Source organism: Typopeltis vanoorti, chromosome 14 (genome assembly GCF_054136105.1).
Source record: "Typopeltis vanoorti isolate ZY-2024b chromosome 14, IOZ_Tvanoo_1.0, whole genome shotgun sequence".
In the NCBI taxonomy this organism is placed as follows: domain Eukaryota; kingdom Metazoa; phylum Arthropoda; class Arachnida; order Uropygi; family Thelyphonidae; genus Typopeltis; species Typopeltis vanoorti.
In genome coordinates, this window is record NC_143562.1 from 107,670,623 (window position 1) to 107,687,707 (window position 17,085).

Sequence of the window (17,085 nt, forward strand, 5' to 3'; positions counted from 1 at the left end):
AAATAATGTGGGTTCTACGGTCGATTTTCTTGAGTTTACAGGACGAAAAACCTGAGTTTCCAGGAGGAAAAACCTGCTCGCCCGTGCCAGAGATCGACTAACTCAGGAACCGGTCGAAAAAAAGGCTTAGAAAAATTTCCTCTAGTCGCCGACTAGACTCGAAACCAAGCCTTCCTTCGTGCGGCCAAGCGCGGTGGTGTGCAAACGGCACATCCACTGAGCTACACAGGCTCTATTGGTGTATTGGTTTTAAAAAGAATCAATTTTGGTATGATAAATTTTCAGCATTGAAAATAAGTATGGAGTGCAACCAGTTCCATTATTTTTATTTCTATATTTACAATATTTTGCATTATATTATCAGAATTCACAATGAAGATCAAAGTTATATCATCTGCAAATGTGTATGACATAATTGCATGCCATAGAAATCCCTTCTGTAGATTATGAAATAAGGTGGGCCACAGAACTTGCAGAACATAATTTAGCTGAAAATTGCTATAGCTTTCATTAATACTGTTTGCGATTTGAATGTGTGAATTAAAAAATTTTAAATTAATTTGAAAAAAATTGAATTAAATAGCTTTTAAACCAGCCAACAGATTTTTAATCAAATTATCATGAGATAGAAAGTCAAAAGCTATGTGGAGGTCTAGAAAGACTTGCTAAAATTAGTTTGTGTTGATATTGTGATGAATAAATTAAATTTGTGAAGTTCAGCAAGTCATCTGTACTTCATTTCTGTCTAAATTCAAATTAGTTCTCTGAGAATTTCCCCCTCCCGCCCAAATTTTTTTTCTTCCTAATTTCTGCATTATTTTACAAAAAGCACAAGGGAGATTAATCTACAATTTAAGATTTTTTTGCATCTCTTTTTATGAATTGGTATTACTACAGCTCTCTTAAATTCTGTTTGAAACATACCATCCAGTCATAAATCGAAAGAGAGCATGAACGGATCTAACAAACACATCTGATACTCGCATACAATGCTGACATTTATACCATTGTGACCTAAAGTTTAAATCTCATAGCATTTCTAACTTCATTCTTGCAAACAGGGAAGTATAGTATAGGGCAGGGGGTCTTCAACTTTTCAAACAGTATGGGCCACATTAAAAATTTCAATGAAGCCAGCAGGCCACTAAGCTATACTGCAGTATTTAGGATTATAAGATGCTTTCCAGATTCACAAGCAATGCTGTGCATTTGATACTTGACATAAAATCCTATAAAAAAAAACAAACTCAGCTTTAAGAGCGTAAGTAGGAGTCGTGTTCATGATAAGTAAATTATTATTATTATTCTTGACACCTCCAAGCAATCCGAAGACTCATCATGGGAGGACACCTACTATACAACTGTCTCCACTACTACTACCAATCTTCTCCATCAATGCCATCTACCCACCACCACAACTAGTATTTTTTGTCTGTAAATTGCATGTGTTCTGAACGGCCGATTTGTCTGTATGCGGGATGAAAAACCAGAGTTTCCGGGAGAAAAATCCTGCTACCCCCGTATGAGATTGGCTAACTCACCTTCAATTGAAAGTCTGCATAAAGATACCTCCCGTCATGAGAATCCAACTTAGGCCTATTCCAATCGAAGGGCGCAATGTACCATCGTTCTTCCAATTGCACTACAGGGGCGCTTAAATACAATCAATACTTGAAAAAAGATAATTTAATGAAGAAAACATTCATTTTTTACAATGTTAATGGGCAACTTGGCAATGTTTTTTCATGACCAGCTTATCGATGTTGGCATCAATATTGGAGGTCGCTATGCGCACTGAGTATTCGAGATGTTGGTTCATAATCCGAGTTCTTGTCTTGGACTTCACATGCTTCATTCTGGAGAAGAACTGCTCACATAAGTATGTACTTCCTAACAAAGTGCACATCTTCAAAGTATGCCGGCGAAGATTAGGGAATGTGTCCTCAGAAATGTAGTCTTTGTAAAATGTAAGGAAGCGCACATTGAATAATTTTTCTCTCAAAGAAAAATTGTTTCGCAGTTCAAGCAGCTCCATTTGTACTGAGCCTGCCATTTTGGCAGTATTGACACTGAATGGCATTGAAAATAAATCTAAAGAACACTTTTGGTTAAGAAAATCACGAAATCTCTCTTCAAACTCGCTTTGGAACACGGCTAATTTTGTAATGTATTCATCAAGAGATAAACAGTTGGACTCAGCAAGAAGCTGAAAATGAGTTATGTCTTTTTTTTATGAGCTGTGCCTCAAATTTGAGCTTGGCCACAAAAGCTTTGTTCAAACAGCATGTGCACCAGTTGATCTTTAGATTGTAGCTACATATTTAGGTCATTCATATACAATGAGAAGTCTGTCACAAAGGCAAAGTCTATCATCCACTTCGGATCGTTAAATTCTGCAATCAGATTCCCCTTGGTTTGCATGAACTGTTGTATTTTGCTCCTTAAGTCAAAGACTCTTAAGAACCTTCCCTCTGCTCAACCAACGCACATCACTATAATAAACCGCATTTCCGTGATCCGCTTCCCACTCTTGGGTCAAAAACTCTTGCAATTGACGATGATTCAATCCTCTTGTCCTAATAATGTTGACAACAGTCACAGTAACTTTTATGACATTCTCAAATCCAATAGTTTTCACGCACAAATTCTCCTGCTGAATTAAACAGTGGTAACGGATGAAATCTTTTCCTTCAAGTTCTGGTTCTTTCCGTAGCAGCGCAACAAATCCTTTGTTCTTTCCCACCATTGCAGGGGCACATCAGTTACCACATCCTTGAGGTTGGTAAAGCTGAGGTCGAAATGCTGGAGCGTTTTCTTGGCGGCTTCAAGAATATCAGTGCCTTTCATCATTCCCTTCATAGGTACAAGTGCTAGCAGTTCTTCTGCTACATTGAATTGTTTGGACAACTGTTTTTTTTTTTTAAAGTTCCTTCAATGTCATTGGCAAGTTCTTCGGCATGTCATGCAGTTATCCCAGACAAACTGTTTTTTAAACACTTATTTGGGCATAGAATATCCCCAGCAGTGCTGAGACACTCTTTCACAAACTCACCATCCTAGAAGGTTTTTGATTTTTTAGCAATTTTTTCAGCTATTACATAACTTACTTTGACGCATGCTTTGCTCTCTTCCCTCTGCCTTTTAAACATACCCTACTGTCTTTTTAAGTCAATTTGAAGATGGTTCATTTTTGTCCACATGAAGCCACCCTTGAAGATAATTGAAATTGGACACGTGCTTTGTCTCATAATGTTTTATATTGTATTCTTTTGATACCGACACACGACAAATTAAATCAATAAGCTGCAACTTCAAAGAAAAAGCAGAGGAAAGATAAGGAGAAAGGTGATTAACAAGCTCTTGAGTACAATTAGTTAATCACCAAGGTGATTAACTAATCACCTCATGTGGTGATTAGCTAAGCAGTGTAAGCAAAATCGCAAAGAATGCTTTTGCTATATGGTAACATACCAGTGATAAAATGCAACATCTTCACCTCAGGAATAGAGGTTGGCAAATGTTAAGTATTTAGGATATTGTATGATCTAAATGCAATATAACCATAGGATTAGATGGATTTCTAGGCAGTAACAGCAAAAGGTACTAGAAAGGTAGGTTAAGAGAAAATTTTAAGAATGGGTGGATCAGAATGTGATTATGGGGGAGGATGGGACAACTTACTTTTTATCACAGTGAGACAAGCTGGATAGCAGTAGTAAATACACAATGATACTGCTGAACTTTACACAGGTGTTTGAGAAGATACCCACATGGAACTCTTAAATTGGAGCAAATGGGAATGGATATGAGATAGTAGTTGGACAGACATGTGGAAGAGCAGAATCCAGAAGGCAGATGATGTAGGGTTCTTGCTTGGTCCACTGCTATTAGCTTGTATACTCATGATACAGAAAATGGTTTGAAGGGAAATATTCAGTTGTCTGCTAATGTAAATTGAGTAATGTAATAGGTAATCAAGGCAAAGTAGCAGTGAGTGTGCATGATGTTTATATGGATTGACAGTATAGGAAAAAAAAGTCCACTGTAGAATGTAAAGTTGTGCATTTTGGGATGAATATATTACAGGCTTAGCACCGTGAATGGAACTGTACTTTAGGAAACAGATAATGCTAGGAATCTCAGGGATTCTTGGTGGGTTCAGAAGGTATATTTGAGAAATATCCAAGATAGCTTTAAGAATTACTTTGTTATTTAAGAAAACATTAATAAGCAGGGATAAGGACTTATCATCTTCTCTATAAGGCTTTAAATGGTCAAATCTAGATTACTGTGTACACAGGTCTGGTTATCTGGATTACTTTGAGATGAGAAAATGGATAGAATCAGGAGGTGAATGACAAAGATGGGAGTAGTCAGTAGGATGCCCCTGTGAAGAGCAACCCACAGGATTGAGCATTCCCTGAGACTGAGTTAGTGGCTTACAGAAATTGGCTAAGCTGCAGGGGGGGGTAGATAAAATTTCATGTTACTAAATTTGTTTTTGGGTGTTTTTAAGCACTAGACCAGAGAGGGCAGAACATTGAATCATCTCTGGAAACTGAGTAAGAGTGTAGTTGGTAAAGACATCAAGAGAGCAGTGAATGAGTGGAAAGAATTGCCAAAATATGTCAGTGCTTTGTTTTGTATAGTGTGATTTGCCACACTACACACTTAATCTAAGTGTATAGTGTGGGACTCCAACAATGAGTTGACTCAGTGGAGATTAGTGTATAATAATAATAATTCATATAGTTTATCTAAGCAATTGGCTGATAAAAACTTTAAGCTGTATTTCAAAAATGAGCTGATTAAATCACATAGAGCTGATAGCAAAATCCAGGTCTTTAAGTAATATCTAACAGCAAACACTTTCCAAGTTAGAAAAATTATTAAAACAAACCAGTAAAAAGTAAAACTAGTCATAATAAATCAAAGAAAAAGAAAAAAGCCCACAAAAAAGATGTTTTCTTAAATATTATTAAACTCATTATCAAGTTCAACTACCTATAATTTATAGGGTGTCAAAGTTCACATATTTGATATACCCTCTTCCTTCATGAAAGTTCACAGTATACAGTTATACATGATATGCAATTAGAAAAATCAATTCCCTCACACATAGAAAAAAAGCTTCCTTTATAAAAATTGATTTCCAAATTACATTAAAATATCCTCAAATTTTCAAATTAGCTATATTATTTTTCACTGTACAATGGAGTTATTCTGCACTTAAAAATGTACAAACAAGTAAATGGGATGAATTACCATGATATTTCTTCTCACTGATCCTTTGAGTTTCAATATGGAATGCTTGAAGAAAAGCACTCAACACAGCCATACTAGAACCGGTATTCTCATTGTGCTCAAGCATGAGATTTTAGTGGAAATCAAAAAGACATTAGAAAGCCAACACATCGTAAGATACTTACCAGGAGAATCACATAATCTAACCAACACAATATAGTATCCTCTAAATGCTAACACACAAAATTAACCCTGAGTTTGAATGACAATCTCACCAAAGAACCATGTTTTTACACAATTTGGTGGCTGGCTACACCCTATAGAAAATAAAATGCTCTATACCTCTTTTCCCATTCCTCGACATAATCAAAGCAAACTATTTCAATGGGTTAACATCCCTAGAATTCATTATATTAAAGGAATATAATTTCCACGCTGTGTGTAAACTGGCCATCCTCATCCATTCCCATAAGAACAAGTTTGTTGGTTTAAAAATTTGCTACCTTTATTAATAGTGTGGTATAGATTTAAAAAAGTGTCCCAAAGATGCCTGTTTGAAATCCAGTGAAATATAAGCATCTTAATAATCTTGTTAATGATTTTTGTTATTATTGTGAACATTTATATCAAATAAGATGGAAAGTGCTAAAGAATTATTTTATGAATTTTTATATAATACTAGCATGGAACTTCCTCTCGATACAACTGCTTGTGTTGCTTCTCTGTCGGTGATTTAATTACCATGGATGTACAGAATTTTCATGTTTAAATGTCAACTTTTGATATTACTTTCAGGAAACTATCCACTACAATACAACTGAAAATTTAGCAACACAGATATAGCAAGATGAATGTTATATGAATATTTTCAGGTTCTTTCTTTGTCTCACTTTTTTTTTGTAAATAAAAATAAATAAAAGAAAACTCCAATTTATGTGGCCTGCAAATAATCAGAAACTGGACTTACTAGTTCTTGAATATGTTAACATATTACTGATACTGAAAACAAAATTTTACTACTCCTTTTATTATTAAACAAAGGGAACCAAAACATTCTTTGATTATAATTTTAATAATATGAAGCTATATTCTTGAATTATTCCAAGATAGCTAGTTCCTTGTAGTGATTGAAGCATTAAATTAAGATATAATCATGAGACTATATAACATAACAAATGGAGTAACCTTTTTACAAACTAATAGATTCTTGGAAATTGTCTAAGTGAGCTGCTGTAAATCAAACCCTAATTTCCCATAAGCTCCATACTACAAATTGGGATTATGCTCCTGGAGATACAGTTTTGAACTATAATAAACTTCATTCTTTATGATGGTACTTAATGTAGAATAAAAACCAAAGCAACACTTCACCTTCATTCCAGATTCGGAAGGCTTAAAATTTTATGTTTCTCTTTTAATGTAATAACTGTCCAGTTATTTTCAGGATTTTGTTTCCTCAAATTCACTTTTCTCCTTTTAAGGGTTCAAATATGCTATACAATATATAATTTTAAATAGAATTGTCTATAAATGAAGAGCAAGGCAAACTATGATTAGCTTCACAGATGCAGGTAGATAATTCCATCTCTAGCAAAGTGATCCAATCACATTTTTGTGAACTCAAACATGTATGCAGTATTCCATGAAATAAAATTATTTTTTAAATAAAAAAATAAACCAAGCTGACTCAGTCAAATCATTTATGCTAGCTTAAACTATTATTCTCACTTGGACACTGGTCAGTCAGTCAACAACCTGCTGGGGAAGTATGTGCATCTTGATAACATCATTCCCATGGTCTGACATTTCATACAATCATAACAGAAAAGTTATTTAAGTCATTAAGGGGTTTTTTACTCCACTATATTTTATTTGTAGTAAGTGAAGAATGGGTTACCTAGAAAAAGAGGAAATTGTAACACAGAGAAGGTAGAAGTGAGATATTAGGGGAGGAAAGTGAACATTTTCATAGTGGATTTCTCTTTCCACATTTTTTTCTCCCTATTAAAAAGAAAAAAGTGTACTTCCATGTAAAGTTAATAAACTTTTCTTAAACATGACAGGAAATACTGCTTGATTAAAAACTAATTTAAGGATTACTCTATTCATGAAAACTAAAGTCAACTGTGTTCCACCAGAAAATTGCAGCTTTCTCTCATGAACAGATTGAACTTCAGTCTCCAAAAGTTACATAAGGCTAAAACAGCCTTCCCAACTCCCTATAAGGGAATAAAAGCCATTAGCTGATTTAGCAAATTTTTATGAACAGATCACAACAGAAGTAATAAAACCATGCTGATTAAAAAGAATACGATTTCTAAAAACCTTTAATGATATAAACATTTTTCCTTATTGAAATATCTTCCACTAAGGAAAAATCATTAATGTCAGGGTTGGTTACCCTAATATTTATTTGTCTATATTAAGTATACATATTAATGGATGATGGCATTCAGAGTATACACAAATGCATCCATTACATCTAAGCCACTAAAGATTAAACCCAGTCAAAAAAAAACAGGTGATAAAATAGTCAAATTTTCACTTCAGCTTTCTCAAAAATCATGAAGATCAACAGCCAACTTCTCTACTAACTGGAAGTCCTCCAGCTAATGCTAATTTATGACTAGCAAGCAGTATGTCTGTAGATTGAGCATGACAGAATCCAATTTTGTAATCACATCCACCTTGGGACACAAACCATGGCAAAATCTGGAGAAATTCATGTGGTTGTTTTTGACATTTCCAGAACATGTGAGTAGGTTTGAAGGCTGCTCATTAATCTATCTTAGTCTTCCTTCTTTGGAACTGAGTCAACAGCTTCTCTGGTCATAGCAGGGGAGTAACAGTTTTTCTTCAGATTTCCCCAACAATCCTGAATGATATGCTCATTTGACAAACTGTGTATTGCAATTATACCAGGTATCAAGATCTCCCATAAATCAATGCCTTAAACTGTGGTATGCATATTATTTTTAATCAGAAGTGAGCTTCAGTGCTTCCAAAATTCAATCCTGCCTTATTTATTGAAAGAGAAAACACTTCTTTTTAACATTGATAATATCCATTGTGCAAACAAAATCAGATTTTTCTTTCTTGGCAGACTTATTGTAGACCTTTTCTGGCACAAACCCATCTCACTTAGTCTCTTTGACCTCTCAAAAAAATAGGTGCCATTTTATGCTCACGGTGTTACTTCTCACTTGTGTATCTACTTTAACTACTACATCAATTCCAAATCTGTCTAATTTGGGAATGCTGCTCAAACATGTAGTTTGATCAACAATTTTTGGATGGGATAAGATATTGGTTTTATAAAGGAAAGCTCAAGGGAAATGGCAGTGTCCCCAACTACTAGTACTTCTATTTCTCTTGTGGTTTCCTGTGTAATAATTCCTTAAGATAGTCCTGCTATAAACAAGGTTCCAAAACAGCGGTAGTAATTAAAGACCAAACAACATTTCAGGAATAGCGGTTAAGATGTTGCAAATGTTGGTTAGGGGGAAAAGGTAAGGAATGGAGGGTAGAAATGATATTTTAGAGGGAGGTACATGGTTCTTGGAAGAAATTTTATGTTAGTTATTTACTTACTTTTTACAATAAAGAAAGTGTTGAATTGGGTAAGAGAAATAGCCACACTATGATATTGCTATACTTTGCAAAGCAAACTGATCATATGGTACCCTAATACTAAGTTGTAGCAAAGGGAGGAAGGGTGAAGTTGCTGACGGTGATATAAGAGGATGGCTAAAGGGAAAATAGTAGTATACTACCGTTAGCAGGATTGAATGTGGGTGGGGGGGGGGGGTTTGAATAAAAGAAAAAGGCTAATAACTAGTGGTTTACCACTTAAGCCATTGCTATTCAATTTGTTCTTGAATGATATGGGCAAGATTTCTTCTTGCAAATTCCTGGGAAAAATTTGCAATATTAAAATTCTGGATTGCCATGAACAATTGAAATATTTCCTGAAAAATGATTTTTTTTTTAAATAATCTTTTGTGATCTAAAATTCTCCATTTTTGCTGAGAAAGAAATAAAACTGGTTTATTTCCAGGGTTTACTGAAATCCCAGACTTTTCATGTGTGCCATACATATGCAGTGTAAAATTGAGGTTAATAAAATAACTAAATATTTAATTATTAATCATTATTTTTGAATAAATACTAATTTCACTTTATTAGCCCTAACAATGAGTGAAAAAACTTAGAAGAAAATGTGTTCCAAAAAGCATTATCAAAAAGTGTACTTCATCTTGAATGTTTTAATGGGATGAAAAGAAAGGAAAGCAGCAAGACCTTGCACAAAAAAAAAGCCACCAAACTAAAAAAAATGTCAAAGACCAATGTTTCCATTTGTCACATGGCACATGCTGAGTAGATAAATTAGTTGGTAAGCTTGCGACAGTAGAAGGAATTTCTATCAAATCATTTAAAAATACAATGCATTTCTGTTACATGGTTTGTACTATATTCCTAATCAATATCTAAAAAAAAAAAAAAGTTCAAATATTTTCTCTATTGGATACAGAACTGTTTTGTGTGCTTTTTAATTTCTTGATTTGAAGATCCAGGGTGTCCATATAGAGAGTAGCTCAATGATAGTCATTTCTTGAAATGACTATCAAAGATCTACAAAAATCTTGACTAAAAAAATTTTTAGAATATAAGTCTTGGTTATCAAGCTAACCATTCAGATAGTAATCTGATAAATTCTATCTGATAAAAAATAAAATAAATGCATTTCAATGAAAATTACTCACTTATGAGAAGATGTTTAGACTAGGAGATGTTACAATCATCACCTTAGTATATTCAGTAAAAATGAGCAAGACAGACAAAGAATGAAGAAGCAAGTTTTAAAAGCTTTTCTCTTTGCATATTCTTAAGGGACAGTAGAGCTTTAAAAGAAAGAAATAGTTTCTTTTCTTAGCATCATTTTTAATTCAATGAGGAGAATATTTCCCATGATTGATTTCTGAATGGATGATACTGTGATCTTATCAAATTTGCAATACTATGTTTTATGTTTGTTCTCTAGGGCATGGTTTCCAGAATATCTAATCCTTAGACCACTCACAGTACTAGTATAATATAAGAAGGTTTATAGCCTTTCATGGGCGAGTTTCATAAAATTAAAACAATTAAAATAAATGCCATTATCAACTTCCATTTTTAATTATGAATGAACATTAAATAAAATATTTATTTTAATGATGTTCACAATGTTTTAATATCAAAGGTAAAAGTTAAAAAATAATTATCAAATCTTTCATATTAGTTGGAATGATTTTCCAGGGAAACAAAATAATTAAATTTTATCTTTTTTTTTTTAAAATCCAAATTAAATGCTGAACATGAGTATCATACCATTTTAAAAATATGATACCATTAATCTTGCAAAATAATTAATTCATTATCTAAAACATTAATTCAAACAGCCATACTTTCTGCATTTATCAAATGGGGATGTAAACATGTACATATGTTCTATTCAACTGAATGATCCACATATCTAGATGGATGTTTTGTAACTCTGAATCACATGGTAATCATACTAACTGAAGAAGGTGCCCCCATTAAAAGACCAGTGTATGTATGATACACATTTCAACATACAGTATACAATTGTTAATTCCCCCCAAGTTTCATCTCAGAAAATATGCTGGTGCATAAATGTAATAAGTCACTTTTAAATATATGAACTATACCATACATTTATAATGTGATTCTTGTCTCACAATTTACATCATTACTTTGAGTTTTAAAACAAACTTTTGAATACTCCATAATCTTCAAGATTTAATTATCAGTTAAATTCAATTTAACTGATAAATTACTCTCACTTGGGAATAAATTTTCTGCACTACTGAGAGAAAAATAAAGTCAAAATATGCATTGTGATGTAGCACTTCTACCTAACCCAGACTTATGAGAAGTAAGTCTAGTTCCAGACTTATTTCTCATCAAACTTGCAACCATGACTAATATCGACCTCAACTACCATGAGATCACCTCACATGATTTGCAAGGTTAAAAGGGCAATATATTTGCATTCATCAGTTTTATATCCCATGTCACAGTTCCCCCCCCCACACACACAATTATAATCTGCTGTAGTACAGAAGTTTCTTGCCTTATCGCATTGCATTCATAGCTGTTTTTACTTTCATCCTATTGCAGATTCTGATAATCACTAAAGTTATCTCTAAAGCTCTATTTTCAATGACTCCTCCTCAATACTGTTACATGATGATTCAGCACTTCCCTTACCTTCATTGTTACATGGCAAAATTAAGGAGACACTTTTACAGTGGCAAGTCTCAATAATTTTGATGATGAATTTTTCTAGTCTTATTGCCAAAACAGACTTTAACAGACTGTGCTCACAGCTCAAACTGGCTTCCCTTCAATTTCACTGATCAAGCCAGAAATGAGGATATAGTCTTTATTAGTAATAACTTAACACAAATTGTCCATCTTCACAACTAAATATCTGCAAATGCTCTCAATCCTTTCAACAGTATTTTATGCAGCATTCCTCTGAATGTACTACAGGTATGAGTTCTCAGGACATTCACCTTCTCCATTTTTTTGTTTTTATGGATTGTCCTTTATCTGATTATATTTTTAGTCAATTTTGTTCTGTGGCACTATAATGATACCAAATACAATGAACTGATTTCTACTCCCTTCTATAGTCTGATAATTATTTCTGTTCTCCTGATCTAAACACTTGATCTTAAATGAAATAATCTTTGTCTGCAAGAGGGCCTTTATCCCATCCCTGACTTCATTCACATCCCCTTAATCACTGTCCAGGACTTGATTATTCAACACATGTGCCAAAGCAGTTTGAGAGAGAGAGAGAGAGAGAGAGAGAGAGGGGGGGGGGGGTGTCTCAAAATTTTCTGCTTGGTCACACTCCATTGCAGGATATGACATCTGTAAAACCCATTACCAAATCCAAATATTACTTAAACAGCCAAATGCATCAAACTTATCTTCTGCTCAAAGGCAAATTAATCTTCTGATACCTCATCAACCTACTGATTGCACAGTAGGCACATTTCACATCTAGAAGGCATTATTATGTAAAACCAAAGAGAAGGCAACCTGCTGGCATCACTCTCCTCCACCCCAAAACTCTGAGTGTGCATCTCTAATCTTTCACCAGAAATATAATTCTTAATAACTTGGATACTAACTAATTCAATAGTTTCTTCCCTTCCCATCTGTCATGACTTGTGAAAATCTCAAAATCCAAACTATTCATGACCAACTTAATTCCCTTATTTCCAACCAACAATGGATTCAGGGTTCTTAGCGATGGGCTTGTGAGAGTTCAAGATGTGCTTAAGATACCCATCACCAAGAACCCGAACCTTTATGGCAAGTCCCTATCGCATACATCACAGTCATCTGAAATGACTGCTAAGATCATGAAAAGATGCGGTTTAGTTCTTAGATTTTTCCCTATCAACAAAATATTCTCTTGGTCCATGAAAGATACCCTGCTCCCTCTCTCCCTGCCTGGTTTACTAAGTTCAATGTGAGTTCCTCCACTCATAATTTGGAAAAACAGGATGTTCTGTTGAAAAACGACTACAAGAACACCAGTCTTATATTAACAACAAACCTGAAAATCTGGCCTTGCTCAGCATGAAGTGGACACTGACCATAATATCCTATGGTTCAATACTCTTTTACAATGGTGCAGGTCTAGGTTGGAGTGGTTATTTAAAGAGTGCTGTAGCACTTCTACACTATCTAAATTTAAATCGGAATGACTCTCTCTCTAGCATTCTTTGTTCCAGCTTCAAGTTATAATTATGATGCACTGATGATAACTAGTTAGTTTCTGGTCAAAATATTTGCAATAATGAAATTATATTTTTGTAAATGTGTAATTAATTATGGGGTGGCATACATTTCTCATTCTGCCATCAGGGAAAGATGCAGCTTGCCTCATTTTTTCCCACTGATTCTAGAGAAATACAGACCTGCTTTCAGGGAAGTATGCAGCAAGTTCATACATATTACCTTAATCATTTAAAATTTTTTTTTTTGAATTCATGTGTTTAAACAAAAAATTTGATTGTGTGCGGATTTGGTCTCACTCATTTTTTCCCACTCATTCTAGAGAAATACAGACCTGCTTTCAGGGAAGCATGCAGCAGTTACATACATATTACCTTAATCATTTACAATTTTTTTGACATCATGTCTTTGGATAATTCATGTTTAAAAAAAAAATTGGATTATTGTGTGCAGATTTGGTCTTCCAGGTTTCAAGGGGATAAAGAAGCTGTGGAAAGGGTGCAAAGAAAAGTTGCAAAGCTTATATCTGGATTATGGGATTTAGATTATGAGCACAGATTGCAAGTACGTGGATTGCAGACTCTGGTTAACAGGAGAAAGATGGGTGATATGATAGAGGTCTATAAACTTTTCAATGGGTGTTATAAGATATCAACTGATGAAATTTTTTGTTATATGGAAGGTGGGAAAAGAACACAGGGGATCCATGGAGGTAAGTTTGTTCACAGTCAATAATTTGCCCTCAGATATAGTGAATGCATTTAGTATGAATGAATTTAAGGGAAGGTATGATAGCTGGATTGGGTGATTTAACAGAGTGTCTGAAAAGTTCTCGGCCTAACAATGAAAAAACAAATTTATAATTTCAAAATGATTTTTATTTTTCAACATAATCTCACTTAAGACTAATACATTTATTCCAATGATGCTCCAGTGCCATTATCCCATCCCAGTAGTGGTTCTCAGTAAGATCTGCAAAATACCCCCTCTACAGCTGCAATCACCTATTGATTCTAAGAAAAACACTGACCAGCAAGGAAGAGTTTGTTTGGGGAAGAGATAGAAGTCAGAGGGAGCCAAATCTGGAGGAATAGGGTGGATGTTCCAACAATTCATAGCGCAGATCCCTTAATTTTCCCATTGCCAAAACACCTTTGTGGGCAAATGCATTGTCCCAATGAAAGATGATTTTTTCTTCTGCAAACCGGGTCTTTTCTAATGTCTAGTCTGGTTAAAAGATCGGAATAATATTCCCCGATTATTGTTTTGCACTTTTAAAGATAATCAAGAGAAATTAAAAGAAAGGAATAAACAATGCCTTTAGCATCCCAAAACACTGATGCCATGACCTTTCCTGCTGATGGAACCGACTGTCTTCTTTGGCACCGAACAACCGGCTTCTGTTCACTGTTTTGACTGCCGTTTGGATTCTGGTGTGTAATGGTGAATCCAAGTCTCATCCATAGTAATAAATTGATGCACAAAATCAGTTTTATTCTTGCTAAAATGCAGCACTGTTCAGGATTTTCATATGAGTGTTTTTGATCTGCTGTGAGCAAGCATAGCACCCATCTTGTGCAAAAGCTTTTCCATTTGCAATTGTTCATGCAAAATATATCTTGCACGTTCTTTTGAAATGCCTATAGTCTCAGCAATTTCGTGCACTGTGACTCGCCGGTCAATCCAATACCATATCATACCCTTCATAAATGATTTCTGTTACACTTTTTGGATGTCCTTCATGTGGATCATCTTCAAGGCTGGTATGGCCACGTTTAAACTCAGCAGCCCATTTCTTAATTGTTGAAAATGAAGGAGAAGAGTGCCCATAAACATTTATGAACTTCGAATGAATTTCTTTTGGTGCTGAACTTTCTTTAACAAAGAATTTTATAGTACGATACTCAGTTTTATCCATTTCAAGGGATACAGACAACACTTTTGCTTCACACAGCTGTATAAAACAAACTATTCGATAGAATGACTTGTAATTTCACATGGATGCTTATGACAAGATGTACCAACTTAGAATAAAAAAAACGTGCCGATAAAGCTGCCATCGATGGTCTAGGCCAGTGTTTCTCAAAGTGTAGTATGCATACCCCCAGGGGTACGTGAAAGGTCGTTAGGGGGTACGTGGCAAATTTTCGGCTATGCATAATTAAAGGTTCATCATATTTTTCAACAAACAGTGCAATTAGAGACAACCGGGATAAAAACGGCACTAACTAATAAATTACATCACCCCCCCCCCCCAATAGAAATTGCTCTATAGACCAAACAAAACCATATGTTGCCTGTGGAACAAATGGTTTTGCTTGACACCACCTTGTTGTTAATGTGTTAAAACTAAGAAATATATAGTGAATGTGTTTCAGATGTTATGGAATTTGGTTGAAGGGAATTAGCATTTCAACTCAACTGTTGAAATGCTAATTTGTCTTTGGTTCACGCGATCTTTTGTTAATGCCACACCAATCATATGCAGTTCTTCACTGCTCTACGTATCTCAAGTCTTGTAAATTACTGGTAATTTTTGCTTGAAATAATGGGAAAGAAAATTACGCTATTTGGGTAGACAACTTTGACGATGCACACAAAGAAACTGTTTGTGTGCATTTCAGTTTCCAGTTTGTCAGTTGAAAAAAATTTCAGTTTTTTTCTGGAAACTTTAGTTTCCGAAAATCCTGCACATCTCGCAACACGATTTTTTAGCTTTAATTTCGGGAAAAAAGTTAGTTATATTCGAGTAAATACGGTATTTTTTAGCTTTCAACTTCTTACGTATGGATCATTGGTTAAAGATTGGATTTATAAAACCCCCAAAAGAGAGCAATATAGCAAATACAAGTAGCTCTAAGCAACAAGAGAACGGTGATATTGCATCTGGATCAAATGAAATTGATGAGTGTGTCGTTCTTACATCTCTAGAGAACCAACTAAGAGGATGAAAACTCTTCTTAAGTGTGATATGAATTAGTTGAAGTGTGGATTTTCATGGACAGAAAATGAAGAGAAAGCTATTCCAAATTTTGTTCTATTAAAAGTAAATCTTATTTTTTGTTTACATGAACATATAAATTCAAATAAAATAGATATTTAATTTTTAATTAAAATTTTAAATTAATTTATTCGTTTTTTAATTAATTTATTTATTTCTAAATTAATTAATTAGGGGGTACTTGGTAATAATGAAAATTTAAGAAGCAGTACGCGGACATCTGAAGTTTGTCAAACACTGGTTTAGGTGAAGAACTTCACAGACCACCATCATATATCTTCTCTCGATGAGTCCTTGACTCCCTGGAGGTCTCAGATAATAAAATAAGAATCAGTATAAAAATAAACTATGAATCGAGAAACAATCAATAGAAAGAAAATTAATCTTGCACGTTCTCCAGTAGCTGTATTCTGCTTTCATTATTTCAATACTAAATGCAGAACTAATGCATGTTAATTATACATAGTTAGCTAATTAACTTAATACACATCAGCAAACTGTCATTTTTATTATTTAAAAGTAATAAATTTGAACTTACCTGCATAAATAGCAGTACTATTATGATTAGGATCGTACGGACAAAGGCCCTCCCCAGGCTGCTCATTTGTCTTTATATAATCAGAGTCCTGTGTGAACAATCTTAATTGTATTACAAATTCAAAAGTTAATTGTGGCTGTACATAAACAAAATTTATATGAAATAAAAAGATAAAGAACATCCCAGTCATTGATTTCAATGAATCTAAAAGAGGTCTTCTAACTTTAAATTTTTTTGATATGACTTAACTGCTCAAATTGATATATGAAGTAATGAATTATACCAGTATATAACACTCTTTCACTGAAAAAAAATTTTCCTTAAAGTTTGGAAAATAACTGCGATAATGCATGTAAGAAGAATTTCTGGTGTCTTCCAAACTTTGGAAAGCATGTTCACACACATAATTTCCAGAAATCATACATTTGCATGTTCAAAAAGCTATCTGCATTCTTTTCTACTTGTGATTTTAATAAAATTG

The 17,085-nt window shown here is 34.1% G+C and overlaps 1 protein-coding gene across 6 annotated transcripts in view; it reads right to left on the reverse strand.

Annotated features, from left to right (window-relative positions):
* LOC150099827 (semaphorin-1A-like) overlaps positions 1-17,085 on the reverse strand; it is a 405,107-nt gene that overhangs the window by 198,152 nt on the left and 189,870 nt on the right. For all 6 annotated transcript variants that reach the window (XM_090404329.1, XM_090404333.1, XM_090404331.1 and 3 more), the window contains exon 7: positions 16,605-16,692. In XM_090404329.1, the coding sequence (XP_090260455.1) occupies positions 16,605-16,692 (88 nt within the window). The remainder of the gene's footprint in view (positions 1-16,604; positions 16,693-17,085) is intronic.